Here is a 17282-nt window from a genome sequence, read left to right on the forward strand (position 1 = left end):
CTCTGTATAGCCCTGGCTGTCCTGGAACTCACTTTGTAGACCAGGCTGGCCTCAAACTCAGAAATCCGCCTGCCTCTGCCTCCAGAGTGCTGGGATTAAAGGTGTGCACCACCACACCCGGCTCTCAGTTTGCTTTTTTATTGAACCCAGGTCCAGCAGTCCAGGGACAGCTCCACTCGAAATGTGCAGGGCTTTCCCCAATCAATCACTAGTTAAGAAAATGCCCTACAGTTGATCTATGGAGGTATTTTACCTACTGAGGTTCCCTCCTTGCAGATGGTTTTATGTCATGTCAGGTTGACATAAAACAAGCCAATATTGTGTTGGGCTATTTTCCCAGTCAGGGCAAGTCCAGAAGTAGGTTCTTAGTGTAGAATAATGCCCACCAAGCACTTACCTCACAGAAAGCTCCATTACCATGGCAACACCCACTAATATTCTAAGAACTATCAGGAGGCTAATGCCTCAAACCAGTCCTCAGGAATCAGACAGAATATTTTGTCAGGATATCTGAGGAATGAATGGAAAAATGTGGGTTTTGTTTTTTACTTTAGGACCCAGTGATACAGTTTCTAGAAAACTCTGCCTTCACTCTGCCCCAGTGTGACATGCTGAGTCAGGTAAGCACCCTTCCTATTTCCCGGCTCTTGCAGATCTCAGGAAAGTTTCAGTGGTCCGTGTAATTTCTAAGCCTCAGCTTTCTGAGACGATGACAGATTGGCCACATTGCAAGTGAGGTTTTGGCTTTTGTTTGGAAAATCGGGAATAAACTGAAGGGATTTTGCTGTATGTGCCTGTTTTAGAGCTGAGCTTCAAATTGGAAGCCACTCCACCGTAAACTAGCACTGCCTCTCATCTCCCCATTATTCAATGGGTTTGTCTTTTTGAGTGAAGAAGTAGTGGCAGGACATGGTGGATATACAGACCTGGCTTCTGAAGATCCAGGTCTGCAGCTCATTGAGTGAGTGACCTTGGGTAATGTGCTGGTTGTCAACATGACAAAACTAGAGTCAGAAGAGTTCCCTGTGAAAGGAAAAGTATCTGCTTAGGACTCCCCAAAACCAAGTTCTCAATGCAAACTAGATTTATTTGCTCCAGGGTCAGAGGGTGGGGATAAGGAACAAAGATAGAAGATGAGGAAGAGGGAGAAGGGGAAGGGAACAAAGGAGAGGGAAGTCTAGGGGAAAGGGAGATGGGGCAGGGGTATTTCTCCCAGAGTGTGACAAAGGGCTGCCTCTAGGTAGACAGATGTGGCACATAGAGAAATGGTGGTTTATAAAGGTACAAGGGGGAAACCTTTCTGTGTAAGGATGAGGCGTTTCTTTTTAACTGGGCATGTTAATTAGGTAAGCCAAGGGCCCCTTTGATTGCTGGACTTAAATACTTTGATAGCTAAACTGTAGTAGTCACCTCAGGAGGAGGAAGTAGCCAAATAAGGGAATAGACCTTGGGGGCTAGCTTTAGGAATGTAGGGTTTTTAGCAAGGCAGAGGGGGTGGGAGAGAAGAGCAGGCCTGCCAGAGCCATGCCCACCAAGCTTGCACTGGCCAGAGTCCCTTCAACCTGGGAAGAGGGAGCTGCAATTGATGAATTGCCTCCATCAGGCTGGCCTGTGTCTGAGGAGCATTTTCTTGATTAATGAATGGTGTGGGATGGCCCAGACCACAGTGGGTGGTGCCACCCCTCGGCAGGTGGTCCTGGGTTCAGAGAGGAAACTGGGGAAGCCGCCACCGGCAGTGAGCCAGTGTGTTCCCTTCTTCAGTAGTCTGCTTCAGTTCCTGCCTCAAGCTCCTGTGTGGGTGTGACTTGATGGACTGTGATGGGACACGGTGAAACAAAGCTTTTCTTGATCTAAGTTGGTTTTGGTGAGTGATTTGTCTCAGCAACGGAAAAGCAAGCTACAGCAGCAATGTTAGTCGTAGACACTAGTGTTCCTCCACTTTCAGCCTTCCCTCCTGTGGTCTCCGTAAGTGGACTTTATATTGGCAAGGCAGTTCAGCTTCCCTTATGCTGCTAGCCAGATGGGTGTATTGATGCTACAACGTTCCTCCAGTATGAGTTCCAGACAGCTAAGTGGCAGTAGAGGAGGGATAGTTGCCCTCCTCATGGACATAGGCCACGTTTTACAGCACATTGGGCAACTAGTAGGACCTTTATTCCTCACCTGACCAGAATCTCAAAGCAGATTATGGTGGGTTTTGAGCTGGCACCTGCCAAATAGAAGCTAGCTTCAGTCATGTGCAGCAGTGTAAGGGACGGATTCTGACTCCATGTTCCTCTAAGACAGGTTTGGCAGCAAGGTTCCCTTGAAAACTCTTGGCTTGTCCCTTTAAACTCAAGGAATTTATACCTTATCCCTAACAAGAAACTTTTATTCCTTAAGGCTCTGTTTAGAAGCACCTGGTTTGTGAGGGGCCTTATACAAGGACTATTCACAGCTTCTCCTGACTGCATGAGGAAAGGTTATTCAGAGCACCAGGTCCTTCACAGGTGTTTCGGGGGTGGTGTTGGTTGCTTCCTCTGCTTCCGGAGGAATTATATAGGAACTGCTCTGTTAACAGATAGCCCAAGGAACAGAGCACGTATTCATGACTATTCAAAGATATAAAAGCAAGCCTCTGTAATCTACAGCTGTGCAATGCAGATCCCTGGACCACCCTATGTTCAAAGTCCTTTACCCAGCAGACCGCTTTCTCCTGGTGCCAGGAAACCGGACATCGTCAATTGTCTTAAAAATGTCCTTTGGTACCAAGATTTCCTTTATCATCCTGGAACAGTCTGAAAATATTCCTACCGGTCACCATGGAAGCAGGCATCCAACTTTTTTCTTAGCTGATCATTCCTGGTTCAATATCTTCCCTACTGCCATGTGATTCTGTTCTACAGCCCACCACTATTGGATAGAGGATGGCCATGTTTGGAAAGACTCCATCAAAGTGTTCCTATGAGACTGTAGATATATGCCTGTCACTTCTAGTGTTACAAGCTGAGGTTTTTAATCTTTCCCCAAAGAGATCCTGGATTCTAAACCTCTATTACCGTGGGATGTGATCTAATTTGAGATGGGTCTTTTTGGAGAGATGAAGTGAATTAAGATGGATCCTGGTCCAGCATGGCTGTCCTCCTGAAGGGGAGAGGGTGGGAGATAGACATGCATGAACTGAGGTTTGGGGCAGGTTTTCCCCTCACAGCTCTCAGGAACAACCCTGCAGACCTGGAATTTTGGATTTCTTATCTCCAGAACTGAGTTTCTTTGTTTTGTGCCAGACAGTCACTAGGACTTGTTTTCAATTGCCCTAGCAAACTCATGTGTTTGGGAACTATCGGTGACACTCTGGGGTAGATTCCTTCTTCTACGTGGTGGCCCCTAAGAAGAACTTGCTCATATATCTTGGATGCCACGCTGAGCACCACTATATGAACTTTACATGGAATAACTTGCCTAATGCTCCCAACAGTACTGAGTGTTGTTCCCATCGTAGGAATGAGAACATGGAAGAATGGTGAAGCTCACCACCTCTAATCATACAAACCAGTAAGCAGAGCCTAGACTTGAGGTTAGCATTCAGGTCACCTCACATGTCTTCAATGCAGGTGTATAATTTCAACATATTCTGCTTGCAGTGTAACCAGGGTGTGCATTATAAAACAGGAAGAAAGGGCAGGAGGGGAGTGATGACAGCCAGCAAGTTCGGTAGTTGGAATCTAGGAGGGCTGTGTATTTTTTTTCTTCCTGCTTTCTGTTGCCCCTTGTTGATGGGAATGGGGAAAGGACAATTATTATGACTTGGCGATGAAGCACTGAGGAACCAGGGGCCATTCCGAAGATTATTGAAGGAGGGAGAGCAGGAAACAGCAATGACATCCACCTCAGTGGGAATTGCTCTTCGCAGAGGAGCTAGGAAAAAGGTGGCAGGAGCCAGGGTCAAAGAGTTCCATCTCTGTCTCCCAGGGCAATTCCCTTGAGTGTACCCATCAGCAGGATCCTGTGGTCCAGTCAGAGCTTCCACTGAGGTGTGAAATGCAAATCAGGCCTTGGCTTCAGGTACATTCCCCCTTCCTTTGAAAGAAGTTGCTGACATTCCCCTCCCCAAGGATCTGGGAGCTGACAGAGCAGAACAGATCAGAGACCATCACAGGCTGTAGCTGATAGGCGGTATGGCCGTGCATCAAAGCCAGAGTTATCCTCAGGGAATCACCCTTTGCAAGCCCTCGCATGAGTGTGGGTGCACAGTTGCCTGTGGAGGCCAGAGGACAATCTTAGGTGTCATTTCTCCTCAGGTGGGTGCCACAGTGGTTTTTGGAGGCAGGAGCTCTCATTGGTCCAGGGCTCCCTGAATAGGCTGGGTTGGCTGGACTACCTTCTCCACCACTGGGATTACAAATCTATGCCACCACATTTTGGTTTTTTCTGGGGAATGAATTCAAGTCCTCTTGCTTGGCCAACATCACTATTGGCTGAGTTATCAGCCCTGGTCTCTCGTTTTGAAGCATGAGCAGTTAACAAAGGTGAGATGTGCCTGGTGTTACCGGTTCCCTCGCTGCCAGAGGGATGTGTTGGGATCTTTCTCACTTGGAGTAAAACCACCCTGCCCAACGGGAGCTCTCTTGTCTGCACACCTTCTTCTGTCTCTCTTCCCCTCCCCTGTCCCAAAGACTAGAGCTGCTGATTGATCTAAGGGCCACCCAGGGGGCATCCTTGCTTCTTGAAGCATCTCAGTGGCTTGTGCTTGCTGAGATCAGGCCAGGGGCTGGTTGACGCTACATTCTTGTGGTGGTGTTTTCATTCTCTGGCCTGTAGCTCCCTCCTTCCTGTGGTAGTCATCACGGACTTGGCTGAGGAGAATGTTTGTCTTGATCACCTGCTGTTGCGCTCCTACCAAGGATTTACCAGGTAGGCAGGCAGGCCTGTGAGCAGGGCATGTCTCCACTAAAGTGGGCAGCTAACAAGATCTTACTCAAGACTCTGCTGACGCCAGAACCAGGGTTGATGCCAGAACCCTGGGTTCTGCTTTTAGGAAATCTGACTTAAACCAGGAAACTTGTGAATCTGTTAATAAAGACCCAAAGTGGTCTTTTAGAGTAGTAAAAAATTAAAGTATGTTGTCTTTGGATTTGGCCTCCTCTAGTTAATATTGATGTCACTTTAGGCAAGTGGTCCTCTTTGTGTGTTGATAACTAGACTTAGCTAATTGAAGTGGACAAATACGGGTTTTTATGGCATAAGCTTTTTATTATTAAGTAAATATCAGTTGTTTTTAAATTATTTTATTTTATGGAAATGGTTGCTTTGCCTGCATGTGTGTGTATGTACTGCGTGCATGCTTGGTGCCCAGAAAGCATGCGTGAGATACTCTAGAACTGGAGTAATAGACAGTTGCAAATCACTATGTGGATGCTGGGAATTGAACCCTGACCCTCTGGAAGAACATCCAATGCTCTTAACCACTGAGTCATCTCTCCCATGCTATTAATTGTTTGAACTAACTACACTACTTAAGATCTTTATTGTCCTAAGACCTGTTATTTGCTCTGTTTGTAGCTGTAGTAGTCCATTTAATTGAATTGTTTCCTATGAAACCATCTTTCTTGATGAGTTTGGAAGACAGACTTTTTGGATAAATTTATTCTTGAGAACTAGGCTTTTAAAACAAAATTATTGAGTTCATCTAATATAGCAATGTGCTTTGAGTACGTTTTTAACATTGGAACTTGCAGTTTCTTACCCTGTCTATGGTAACCCATGCTCTGTGTAGAAGCTATAGTTTCTCTCCAGAATTGCACAGAAAACAACCAACCACACATTTTGAGGTGCAGATAGCTTGCTTTATTTTTTTTTAATCTCAAGGAGGTCCAACATTTATAACTACCAATTGAACATATACTGGCATGAAAAGGACTACATCAAATTAGTAATTTTTTTTTTTATGGGCAGTTGGTAGTATTGTTGTTTTAACGACAGCTTCACTTGTTACATTTTTTTAAATTATTATTATTATTATTTTGCTGTGGCTCATTGCTTAGTTGCCCAGTTCCCGGTGAAATTTGAATTTAGAACTACCACACAAGGCAGGAGCTGCACCTGGGACCTCCAGGAGTCGACACCGCTCTGGCATAGGAATACTTGCATAGCTTGGTTAGACGAGGGGATGGCCAGGAGATGGTACATTTCCCAAGCTATCCATGCACTCTGTATGCCAGAGACAGTGTGAAGTGGGCGAACAAAGTGTATGGCCGTTACACTTTGCTCTGGTTATATTTGTCATGATAATTTTCAGTGTGACATCATCAGAGAAAACGTAAGACGTTAAAGTGTTGCTTACAGGAGGGTAGATGCAAACATCACCAATGCCTTACATTTCTGATTCAATAGGTGTCAGTGCACATGTCAGGGACATGTACAGAAGCATCCTTTTTTTTTTAGGTGGATAGGACATCTTCAGTGGGGAATTTCTCAACCCACTGAGGCATACTTAGACATCAACAGTATGTTGAGGCACAAAGATTGATTAAGTATTGGCAGGGTATTCGTTCTATAATCTATAAGAAACTTTCTCCCACCAACAGTTAGTTTCAAAAGTTACAGTGTAAAATGTCATAAAATAAAATGGTACAAAACTTTATAACCGTGAACCCGGCTATATACAGTATGTACATGTGTGTCATTAGCAAATATTCTCAGGTCAAGTATGAAAGGATTGAAATGCATAGTTTTGGAACTGTGACTCATTCAGATGGATATAAAACTACTTAAAAATATTTACAGGTCAGAAAGATTAGTTCATGTGAATCATTTGAGAGAGATTATGAATGAGCATCGAGTGTAAAGGGCCCCCGCTCTTGGCCCTGGCCCTCTTACATAGAACGGATATTAATATTCACAGTGGCAGAGTCAGATCCAAATTCATTCCCTAAGCTTAGGGTATAAAGTCCGCCATCTTGTTTCTGTACGTCCATGATGATCAGGGTGGTCAGGTCATCTGTGTTTTCAATGTGGAATCTTCCTTGTTGTTCTTGGTTTTGGATTTTCCTTCCACCACAGGACCATGTTATTTCTGGAGTAGGCTCCCCAGTAAAGGCACAGGCTACTGTTAGGACTTTGCCTTCGTCGATGCTGATATCAGAGGGAAGAGCTTCAATTTTAGGTGGAATTCCTTTATGAAACAGCAACAGAAAAGTTTTAGGGTCACCGAAAACAAGAAATCCTATTCGCTTTCTATTGACTTTTAATGCACTAAGACAGTGGTTCTCAACATGTGGGCCGTGACCCCTGTGGCCAACGCGTACCTCCAAACATATTTACATTACGACTCATAAAGTTAGCAAAATTACAGTTGGGAAGTAGCAACAAAAATAATTTCATGATTGAGAGTCTCGACAACGTGAGGAACTGTATTAAAGGGTCGCAGCATTAGGAAGGCGGAGAACCACTGCTCTAGAACGATGCCATGCTAGGTGGCTTGATCTACCTCTACCAGGAACTCTTTTGCTCACCTCTTCCGCCTGCTTTGAGCATTCTACTGGTTGAGCTTTCCAGTTGTGTCATGCTAGATTTTCCCATAAAACTGCTGGAACTCATTTCTACAAAGGACTCTTGCATGGAAGACATGCTTTGGGCAGACATGCTCGCAAACTTCATTTCAGTCATGCTGCTAGCGCTGCTGCTGCTGAAGCTGCTGAAGGATGCCTCCTGCTTAGAGGCAGACATTTGGACTGACTGAGACGAGACGCTTCCGTGCAAGCTCACGTCACTGCTCGTTTTCAATACCACCTCTCTCGGTGGTTCTTCCACCAGAGCTGTAGAGCATAGCAGATACACGGGGGACATCAAAGACATCTCGTTACTCGGTGACATCTGACAATGACTTAACGAGAATGAAAACTTAACATACGCACACGGAAACACAACCCAAACAGTTTGCTGTTGAAGCATAAGCAAATACATATATACATACATATAGTTGTCAAGAGCTAGCTCAATGGCTCCAAGAAATTTGATCCTTAAGTTCCTAAATATTACATGCAGCTGCTAGAAGTTGCTGGGAGAAAATGATTAACCATATATAAGATAATCAACATGTGAAGTATTCTGGAAAGTCTTACAAGGGCTGTTAGTATCTTTACTTCCAAAATTTTAACTTACCAAAATTTCCATTTAGAGAAACTGATTGTGAGGATGAATTCCCACAAGAGGCCTGTCTTTCTCACACGTGCACGCCTCACCTGCCCTGACGTCTTAGGGAAAATGGCAAAGGTGTACTTACGGAGCACTGTGAGGGACGCTGTTGCAGAGCACTGGCCGTGGAAATTCTTAGCCTTAATTGTGTACTTTCCGCTGTCACTTACAGCCGCATTTCGGATTTCAAGAGTGTACACGTTTCTGGAGCGACTCACACTGATATTTGAAGAAATGGAAATCTAAAAAGAATAAAAAAAAAAATAGAAAAGAGGCATTGAAGTCTGTGGCAAGGGACATGATATTTTAAATTTTCTCCAATATATATTCGAAATGTAAACTTACTGGAAGGTTATTTTTAAACCACTCAATTTCAGGGGACGGCTCCCCGCTGACCTCACAAGAAAAGAGAACATTTTGTCCCTCGTTAATGTTTTGAGATCTGGGCTGTGTGATGAAGCTTGGAGCATCCGAGAGTTCTTCACTCAGGGTCAAGTCAAACTGACACTTGACAACTCCCTGGCTGGTTTTGCCTATGCAGCTGAGGATCCCTTCCTCTCTGTGACTGGCTTGTTTGATGGTGAGAGTTTGGTCACTGCCAGATACCCCGTATCTGTATTCCTCTGAGTTCGGAAGCTCAGTGCCGTTCAGGACCCATTTCACATCTGTGGCCCCAGCAATGTTGGCTTTCAGGGTCGCTCGCTGGCCCTTGGTTATGTTCATCTGGGTAGACAGTGTTTTGATCTCCGCGTGAGTTTTGACTTCTTCGGATGCCTGTGAGGTTTTGGTGACTTCTTCATGGACGATGGATTTCTCCAGGGAGGCTGCTGCTGACCTCTTGACCTCCTCAGCAATCAGAACTTTGGACGCTTCCTCCTTGATGGCCAGCGTTTCATGAGATTTTACTTCTGACATTTTGATTTCTTCAGAAGTTAGGGCTTTTTGAGAAATTTCCTCTTGGGCACTCGCTTTCTTCTGAGATGTGACTTCGGAGGTCTTCTGGGTAGATACTTTCTGTGCCTCGGTGTCTTTTACAGCTAAAAAAAAAAGAAACCTCTGTGAGTAGACTTAATTGGGATGTGACTTTCTCCACTTTTGTAGATTCTACTATGTGATTATAGTCAACCTCTGTCTCATGTGTAGGTGACAGCAATTCTCAGTTCCAGTTGTAGGAAATTTATGACTGTTGAGATTGGGCATAATAGTTTCTTAAACTAGATTAAATTAAGATGATTTTACACCATGAGGGGAAACGAGTCTTGAGCAGAGTAAGCAGAGGGTTGGCTGAGGACTGTGGAGCAACTGAAAAGTTATCTTTTGAAAGACTGAGTTGAACTAATGTTAACTGGGATGTGAGTGTGGCTCCCTCACTAAGTTTGTGCTCCTTGGAAAATGACAAGCATACAAGTTTGAGAGGAACTACCACATTGTGTATTCACTCAGTTTTATTTAATTTTATTTTTTGAAACAGGGCCTCATATATAGCCCGGGCTGACTTCAAGTTCGCTATACAACTGAGGCTAAGTTCCTTACTCTCCTGCCATAACCCAATGTAATGATTCCGGGCTAGAGCCACTAGACCTGCCCGACTTTATTCTGAACTATTCCTGAGAATGGTTTGTAAGATCTGTGAGATCTTAGACAGCATCTCATGCCATCAAACACACCTTTTATGCTGATACTATATTAACTATAAATCTGTGTCTGGGTTAGAAAATGTTTAATTTTAGAATTGTGTATGTTTGTGTTCTGAAACTATTAATACTGTTCTCTAGAAAACATTGGTTAAGGACAAAACTGCACGCACCTTTTATTGTCAGCTTGCAGCTCGAGGACACAGATCCAGCAGAATTTGTTACTGTACAGGCGTAAAGTCCGCCATCAGATGTCTCGGTCTTGAGGATTTCTAAGATGAATTCTTCTTTGTTGCTAGAGAGTTTGTATTTACTGCCTTGTGCAATAGCCTGTGGAAAGCAAGTGATTGGAGTTTTAAGTAATAGCTTAACATGGAACTTTCTTTAGGAGGTATGGAGGAGTGGGGGAGGCATTAGATTTTTTTTTTTCTAGAAAATAAAAGACATTTTAGAATTGGTTACCTTTCCATCCTTTGTCCAGGTGATAGTTGGCTGGGGCTCTCCAGTAACTTTAATTGTAAATTTAGCAACACTGTCTGAAGAAACTGTTGTATCCCGCAGCCCAGTAACAATTACTGGCTTTGAGGAAATTGATTCAGGAGCTATTGGTTCCTGCTTCTTGGCTTCTGGTGACTCAGCAGTTTTCTGTGCAGGTTTCTTGGCTTCTGGTGACTCAGCAGTTTTCTGTGCTGGCTTCTTTGCTTCTGCTGATTCCACAGTTTTCTGTGCTGCTTTCTTATCTTCTACTGACTCAGCAGTTTTCTGAGCGGATTTCTTGGCTTCTGCTGACTCAGCAGTTTTCTGAACCGATTTTGTAGTTTCTGATATGCTTGACACCTGCTCATGGATACTCTTGAAGGATTGTCCAGTAAACTGGAAGCTGGTTTTGGAAGTTCCTCCTTCACCAGAGACCTCACAAACATACTCTCCGCAATCAGATTCGCTAAGGTTGTGAATTTTGAGTTCGTAGGTCCCATCTGCTGAGTAATGAAATTGAAAATGCCCATTTTCCTTGAGTTTCTTGCCATCTTTATACCAGGCGACCTCTTTTGCACACAGTGCACTACTTTCAACCGCACAGGTCAGCTTTGCAATGTCTTTAGAAGCTTCTGCTTTCAGGGACTGAGTTATCTTTGGTGGGGCAGAGACTGGGAGATGTTGACCCTTCTCTGTTGGCTTTGTCTCTGTGGGTGACACGGCTTTTGGATGAGAAGTTACTGGTTCTGGAGATTTCACTCTTTTGGGAGACTTCACTGTTTCTGGGGACTTCACCCGAGGCTCTGGGGACTTGACTCTGGGTGGTGACGTCACAGCCTTTTCAATAACCCTGGCCTTTTGCACGGTCAGGGTGAACTGTGCTTCTTGCTTCCCATCGCTGTTTTCAACTACCACGCTGTAGTTGCCCTCATCAGAGGCCTGAACTGAAGAAATCTCAAAGGTCGACTTGTACTTGGTGGTGGTCACTTGGTGGCGAGCAGAAGTACTCACCACTTGTCCTTCACGCAGCCAGGTCACTGTTGGTACCGGCTCCCCATCAGTGTCGCAGGAAAACCTCGCAGACTCACCTTCATGGACAGTTATGGAGCGTGGCTTGGTTAAAATTCTTGCTGCCAGTGTTGTCTTAATCTTTCTCACCGTGGCTTTTTCTTCCAGTGACTTTTCCTCTGATGTGGCGCTTTTCATTTCCGCAGAGGCGTAATGCTCATAGGTTGAGAGACTTTCCCTCGTCTCTGTCATTTGTGACTTCACTTCCCTGACTGAAGAAGCAGCTTCCAGCTCAGATGTTCTCTTGAACGACGAGACTGCATATGCCTCTGTTTTTGTCAGTTCAGGGAAGACTGACTTGGGGACCTCCTCATCTCTGCGCTGGGATGCATAGGTGGTATAAGCTCCGCCAGTTACATCCAGGGTTGCGTAGTCTGATGCCTCTCCTTTGTAGTTGGTGCACACGGCACGGTAGGTTCCACCGTCCTCAGTCTGGCAGTCCAGAATCTCCAAGGTCAGGACCCCACTTGTGTTGGTGTAATGAATCTTACTGCTCTCTTGGAGTTCTACACCATTGTGGTACCATTTAACTTCGGCAGTCGGCTTCGACTGGACGTTTAGGATGAAGCGTGTGTTTTGGCCACAGGGAACCCTGTGGGAGCGCATCCGCAGTGTGATTCGAGGGGCATGGTCCAGTGTGAAAGGCTGCTGACTCAAAACCTCATACTTCCTTTCCGATGTCTTCTGAGTTTTTAAGGCAGCTTTCATGGACTCGTACCTGGAGAAGATGTCAAATCTTGCAGACCTCTCAAATCTTGAGAGGGATCGCTCGCTAGACACAGGGCTGGGAGAACGTGGGCGAGTTCTCTCTGGAGTAGGAGACCTTCTTTCTGCATCATCTTCATATTCCTCAGCAGGTCGTGGATGGGACCGAATCAGCTCAGACACTGGTCTCATTAACTCAATATAAGTTGGAGACAAGGAGCGACGGCGTCTCAGTAGTCTGGACACGGAGGAGGATGATTCCCTTTGAGCCCGTCTTGAGATTTCGTATTCCTCTTCGATTTCCGTTATTTCTGTCACTTGTCTCTGTCGTTTTGATTTCTTTTTAGACTTTTCTTCTTTTGACATGTAGTCCAGCTCACTCTTGTATTCTGAGAGACGCTGGGTGGTTGTCACTGGCCGCAGTAGCTCCTCTTCCTCCTTCTCGGCCATGATTCTCTGCCGTAGCTTCGGCTGCCTGTATGAGGCCTGGGCATGCCGTTCCCGCAGCTCTGCATAACTCGTGCTGGTTTCCTCCTTTGTGGGGACGTGATAGGTCGAGTACCTGAAGTCTCTTCTTCTGTCTTCCACCTTGACATGAGCTGGCGGTGAAGAATAGCGCAGGCTAGACAGCTCAAACCTCGGGGGGCTTCGGCTGGGAGGTGAAGCCGAGAAGCCCAGTTCAAGCTCCTCCTCCAGACGCAGCCTCTCTTCCTCGGTTCTCTTCATCGCCAGGTAGTCATCAATGGGGAGGAGCAGTTCCTCATCTGACATGTCACCCAGAGAGCGTCTCCTCCTTCTATAATAGTAAAGATCATAATCTGGGGAAGGGGTACGCCGTCGGGCCGGCCTCACCATTTCCAGATCGTCTTGGGTCAGTTTGGGGATCCGCCATTTAGGTCGGTATTGGTCAGTAATGCGAGGAAGAGGCATCACATAGAACTGTTCCCATCTTGAAAGGCGGATGCGCTTGGGCCTTTTCTGGACAACTCTGTCAAGTTTCCCAGGCATTTCATATTGATCCCGGATCTTCTTATACCACTTCATGTCAGACATAGGCACGAACTGCTTGATGCGCTGGTCTTCTTCTACTGTGGCTTGTTTGAACCTGCGGGGCTCTGGGACTTCGTAAGGCATGCGGAGTTTTCTCTCCTCTTTCTTTTCCTCCGTCTGAAGTCGGTATTCTCCTTTGACAGTCTTGGTGCTCACTGCTGGTTTGTAAAGAATGGCAGCTTCTCGCAGAGCCTCTTGGGCTACGGGAGTCAATGGCACAGTTTCAGTTCCAGAAAGGATTTCAGCCATCCTCAGTGTCTTGTCAATCTGTTTTTGGACATGGCGCTCACGTTCCTCTTTACTCTGGAATTCCTGCTTTACGTAGCGCAACCGCTCTACCTGTAAGTGAGCCTGGCAGCTGGTGGATCCGGCCGTGTTTGTGGCCGTGACTCTGTAATAACCTGTGTCTTCCGGCAAAGTGTCCCTGATATGCAGTGCATAATAATCTAAGCCTTCATGGACAATTTCAATGTGGGGCCCGAGGGACAGCGGCTGGCCATCCTTCTCCCATTTTAATGTTGGTGCAGGGATGCCAGAAACTCTGATCTCAAAGCAGACACTTTGGCCTTCATGGCATTCGGCATTTGCCAGCAGCCGCTTGAACATGGGTCTGAGCGTGGTTTCCGTCGGGGGTGGATGTAAAGTCACCGTCAGCTTTGCTTTACAGCTGTCTTCACCATGTTTGTTCCTTGCCACAACGGTGTATTCAGCATCATCGTCTGTGGTCACGCTGTTGATTGTTAATTGATAAAGACCCTTGTCAGACTCGAATGTGTATTTCTTTTCATCATCACCTGGCTTGATTTTCTGACCTGATTTATACCACGTCACACGAGGTTCTGGGTGGACGGTAATAGTTACTCCAAAACGGACATTTTCACCCACGTATGCCGTCTTGTTATAGAGAGGCAGGGTAAATTCTGGTGGCCTTTCAAGGAGCCGCATCGCATCTGTTCTGCGCTTGACTTTCTTGGTTCGGCGGCAATAGTAGTCATAAACTTCCCTCACTCCTTTAACGAACAGCTCTGCGTAAGAGCTATCTTCACCGTAGTCATTGACGACTTTGCATCTGTAGGTCCCATCATCAAATTTGGTGATGTCTTTGACATACATGGTGGCCACTCCATCTTCATAGGTGATTTCATATTTCTCACTGTTTTCCAGCTGTCTCACGCCAAAGTACCAGGTCACCTGGGTAGACTGATCATAATTTTCGATCTTGCAAACATATTTGACATACCCGCCTTCTTCGCCAATGGCGTGCATTATTTGCCCAGAGACCGGACCAATTTCAATGGATGCAACTTTAACTTTAGCCACGCTCACTCCCCTCTGAGATCGTATTGCACCACCACAGGAGATCCGGGCTGCTGATACAACCATATTGAGGTCTTTCTTTATCAGGGTGTGGTAGTACCGCCGGTGTTTCAGTGTTCTGATGACTTTAGTACTGACTCTGTCGATCCTTTGCTTCAGCCATGGGTGCTGCAGGGCCTCTGATGCTGTCATGCGAGATTTTCGCTCTTTCACCAATAGCCGGTCGACAAAATCCATCGCTTCAAGGCTAATTTCTTTGAAGGCTTCTTCATCAAAAGTATATTCAGCGTTCATGATGTTCTCAATCATCTGTTGGTTAGTTTCAGCCAAAAATGGGTTGATTCCACTCAGTAGCACATACACCAATGTACCAAGCGACCACATGTCTGTGGCAGTGCTGACAACATCATGCTGGTGGACTTCAGGGGCATAGTATTCAGGGGCAGTGAACAGCAGCCTAAAGTTGTCTCCTGGCTTCAGCTGACGGGCTTGACCAAACTCTATTATTTTAATAGTGGAGTTCTTTCTTGTCTGGTAAATGATATTTTCTGGTCGAATGTCAAAGTGGCCAATATTCTGGCTATGTAAGAACTCCAGTGCTTCGCAGACTTGGCGGACATAGCTTACAATTTCTCTTTCATTAAGCTCAAAGGCGCTCGTGTTGATGCGTTCAAATATGTCGAGTCCTGATATAAATTCAAAGATCATAACTAACTCTTCCATGCTTTCAAATGATTCATGGAGGTATAAGATGTTCCTGTGCCTAGCAATGTTTAGAATGGAAATCTCTTTCTTGACTAAAACCTGATCGGTTCCTTTGACTTTAACAAATTTGGCCATGAATGTCCTCTTTGAGGATGTTTCAACGCAACGGTGGACAATTCCAAACTCACCACGCCCCAGATCTTCAGCTATCATGTATTTCTCGTAGAGTTCTTTAGTTTTGGAGTGTGATGCTTTAGTCGTGGTGACCTCTCTGGTTTCATCCACCTCATCATCATAATTCATAGCTCTGGTCTTATCTTCTTTGGTAACGGTTGGTTCTGAGGGCTCTGATGGCTTGCTCAGGCCAAATTTATTTTCAGCTATTACTCGGAACTGGTAACTTGTTTTTCCAAACAAGTTGATCACAGTGTAACGGGTTTCTCGGGCCTGTCCCACTCGGAGCCATCTTTCTGCAGTAGTTGCACACTTTTCCACGATGTAGTTGGTGACCTTGCTACCACCATCAGAAGCTGGCTCTGTCCATGTTAAGTTGACAGAATCGCGTGAGACGTCACTAACTTTGACACCCCTGGGTGGGTCGGGGACATCAGCCACATCCAGTTCGACTGTCTTTTGATCAATTCCAAATCTGTTTTTAGCACAGACGACATAGAAGCCAGCATCTTTTCTCTCCACTCCATTGGAGAAGACAAGTGACGTGAAGGATCTTGTGACAATCACTTGGTAGTGGCCATTATTGTCGATGAGATCTTGTCCTTTCTGCCAGGTGATCACGGGGTCTGGCTTACCACTGAAGGGGATCTTGATGCTAACCACTTCCCCTCGGAGAGCATGGACCGCTCCCATGCCTTCGAGAGTCTTGGGCAAGTGTATCTTAGCTGGAACTGTATCAAGGTAAAAGAACAAAAAACATGATTTAGCAAGACTTCATAATGCTTCACCCCACACATTAACAATAGCTTATCTGATACCAAACTGATGTTCACAGGTTTGCCCTTACCTTCCACTTCCAAGGAAGCAGTGCCAGACACGGAGCCCCCTTGGTTGGTGGCTCTGACTTGGTACACCGTGGCATCATCATCTGTGACGCTTGCAATGATGAGCTGGTGGTAACCGCCCTTAAATTCTTGAATCCTGTACTTGAGTCCATCGGCGATAATTTCTTTGCCTTGTCTGTACCATTTCACAATAGGCTTTGGGTGACCGGTCACCTTGCAGACCAGAGTGGCGTTGCTCTGATACCTTACATTCAGGTTTCTCAGCTCCTCCTTGAAGTGTGGAGCCTGAATCGGGACGTCGGATTTTGGAGTGACGGGTTCTGATATTTCACTCCATTCACTCTCTCCACCCAGGTTTTCACATTTCACACGGAACTCATATTCAAGACCTTCAATAAGGTTTTGCACTGAGAAGACGGTTTCTCGAATTTCCTCTGTCGTCACAGCAATCCACTTGTTTTGCTTCTTCTCGCGCCTCTCAAGGTAGTAATTTCTGATCTTTGCACCGCCATCGCTTGCAGGTGGCTTCCAAGCCACAACACAAGAATCCTTTGTGACAGCAGTGATGGTTGGTTTACCAGGAACACCTGGCTTTTCTATTAGAAAAGAAAAAGGGTTGCCATGTTTAAAATAGCTTTATTTAAAAATAAACCTCATTTTAAATAAACAGAAGTACTCCAAAGTTCTGTGCAACTACAAAGAAGAGGATACGGTATGTGCTTTCCCCTCTAAATGATAGAAACATTCAATTAAAGTGAGAGAAAAAGATTATACATTCTCTGAACCTTCCATTTCCTCTCAAACTATTTCTGCTCACCGAATGGACTCTTGATGATCACAATGGAGGCGACCTCTAGTGGCTCACTGATGCCAAAGGTGTTCTGAGCTGAGACCCGGAAATAGTAGCCGGCATTCTCTGTGAGGTTCACAATTCTGCAGGTTGTCACCGAGATGGCTGAAGACACCAATTGCCATTCAGCACCTTCTTTGGCCTCACATTTCTCTACCACGTAATTGGTGATCCAGGAGCCGCCATCATCAGCAGGTGGTTTCCAGCTGATCACCACCGAGTTCTTGAGTAGTGCTTCAATCACAATGGGTCCAGTAGGCTTGTCTGGTTTATCTGTTGAGA

General features: G+C 45.5%; 1 protein-coding gene across 4 annotated transcripts in view; it reads right to left on the bottom strand.

Moving 5' to 3' along the window:
- Positions 1-5803: 5803 nt before the first annotated feature.
- The window catches only part of Ttn (titin), a 278578-nt gene continuing 267099 nt past the window's right edge, over positions 5804-17282 (bottom strand). For 2 of the 4 annotated variants that reach the window (NM_028004.2, NM_011652.3), the window contains 9 exons: positions 16968-17273; positions 16153-16746; positions 10578-16036; positions 10272-10421; positions 9983-10139; positions 8521-9212; positions 8264-8417; positions 7494-7796; positions 5808-7153 (listed from right to left, as the gene is read on the bottom strand). In NM_028004.2, the coding sequence (NP_082280.2) occupies positions 6855-7153; positions 7494-7796; positions 8264-8417; positions 8521-9212; positions 9983-10139; positions 10272-10421; positions 10578-16036; positions 16153-16746; positions 16968-17273 (8114 nt within the window). In that variant the 3' untranslated portion in view covers positions 5808-6854. Of the gene's footprint in view, positions 7154-7493; positions 7797-8263; positions 8418-8520; positions 9213-9982; positions 10140-10271; positions 16037-16152; positions 16747-16967; positions 17274-17282 lie in introns of all 4 variants that reach the window. The other 2 variants (XM_017317139.1, XM_011239438.1) reach the window with 1 other exon arrangement.

The sequence above is a fragment of the Mus musculus genome, chromosome 2 (genome assembly GCF_000001635.26).
Source record: "Mus musculus strain C57BL/6J chromosome 2, GRCm38.p6 C57BL/6J".
Classification (NCBI taxonomy): domain Eukaryota; kingdom Metazoa; phylum Chordata; class Mammalia; order Rodentia; family Muridae; genus Mus; species Mus musculus.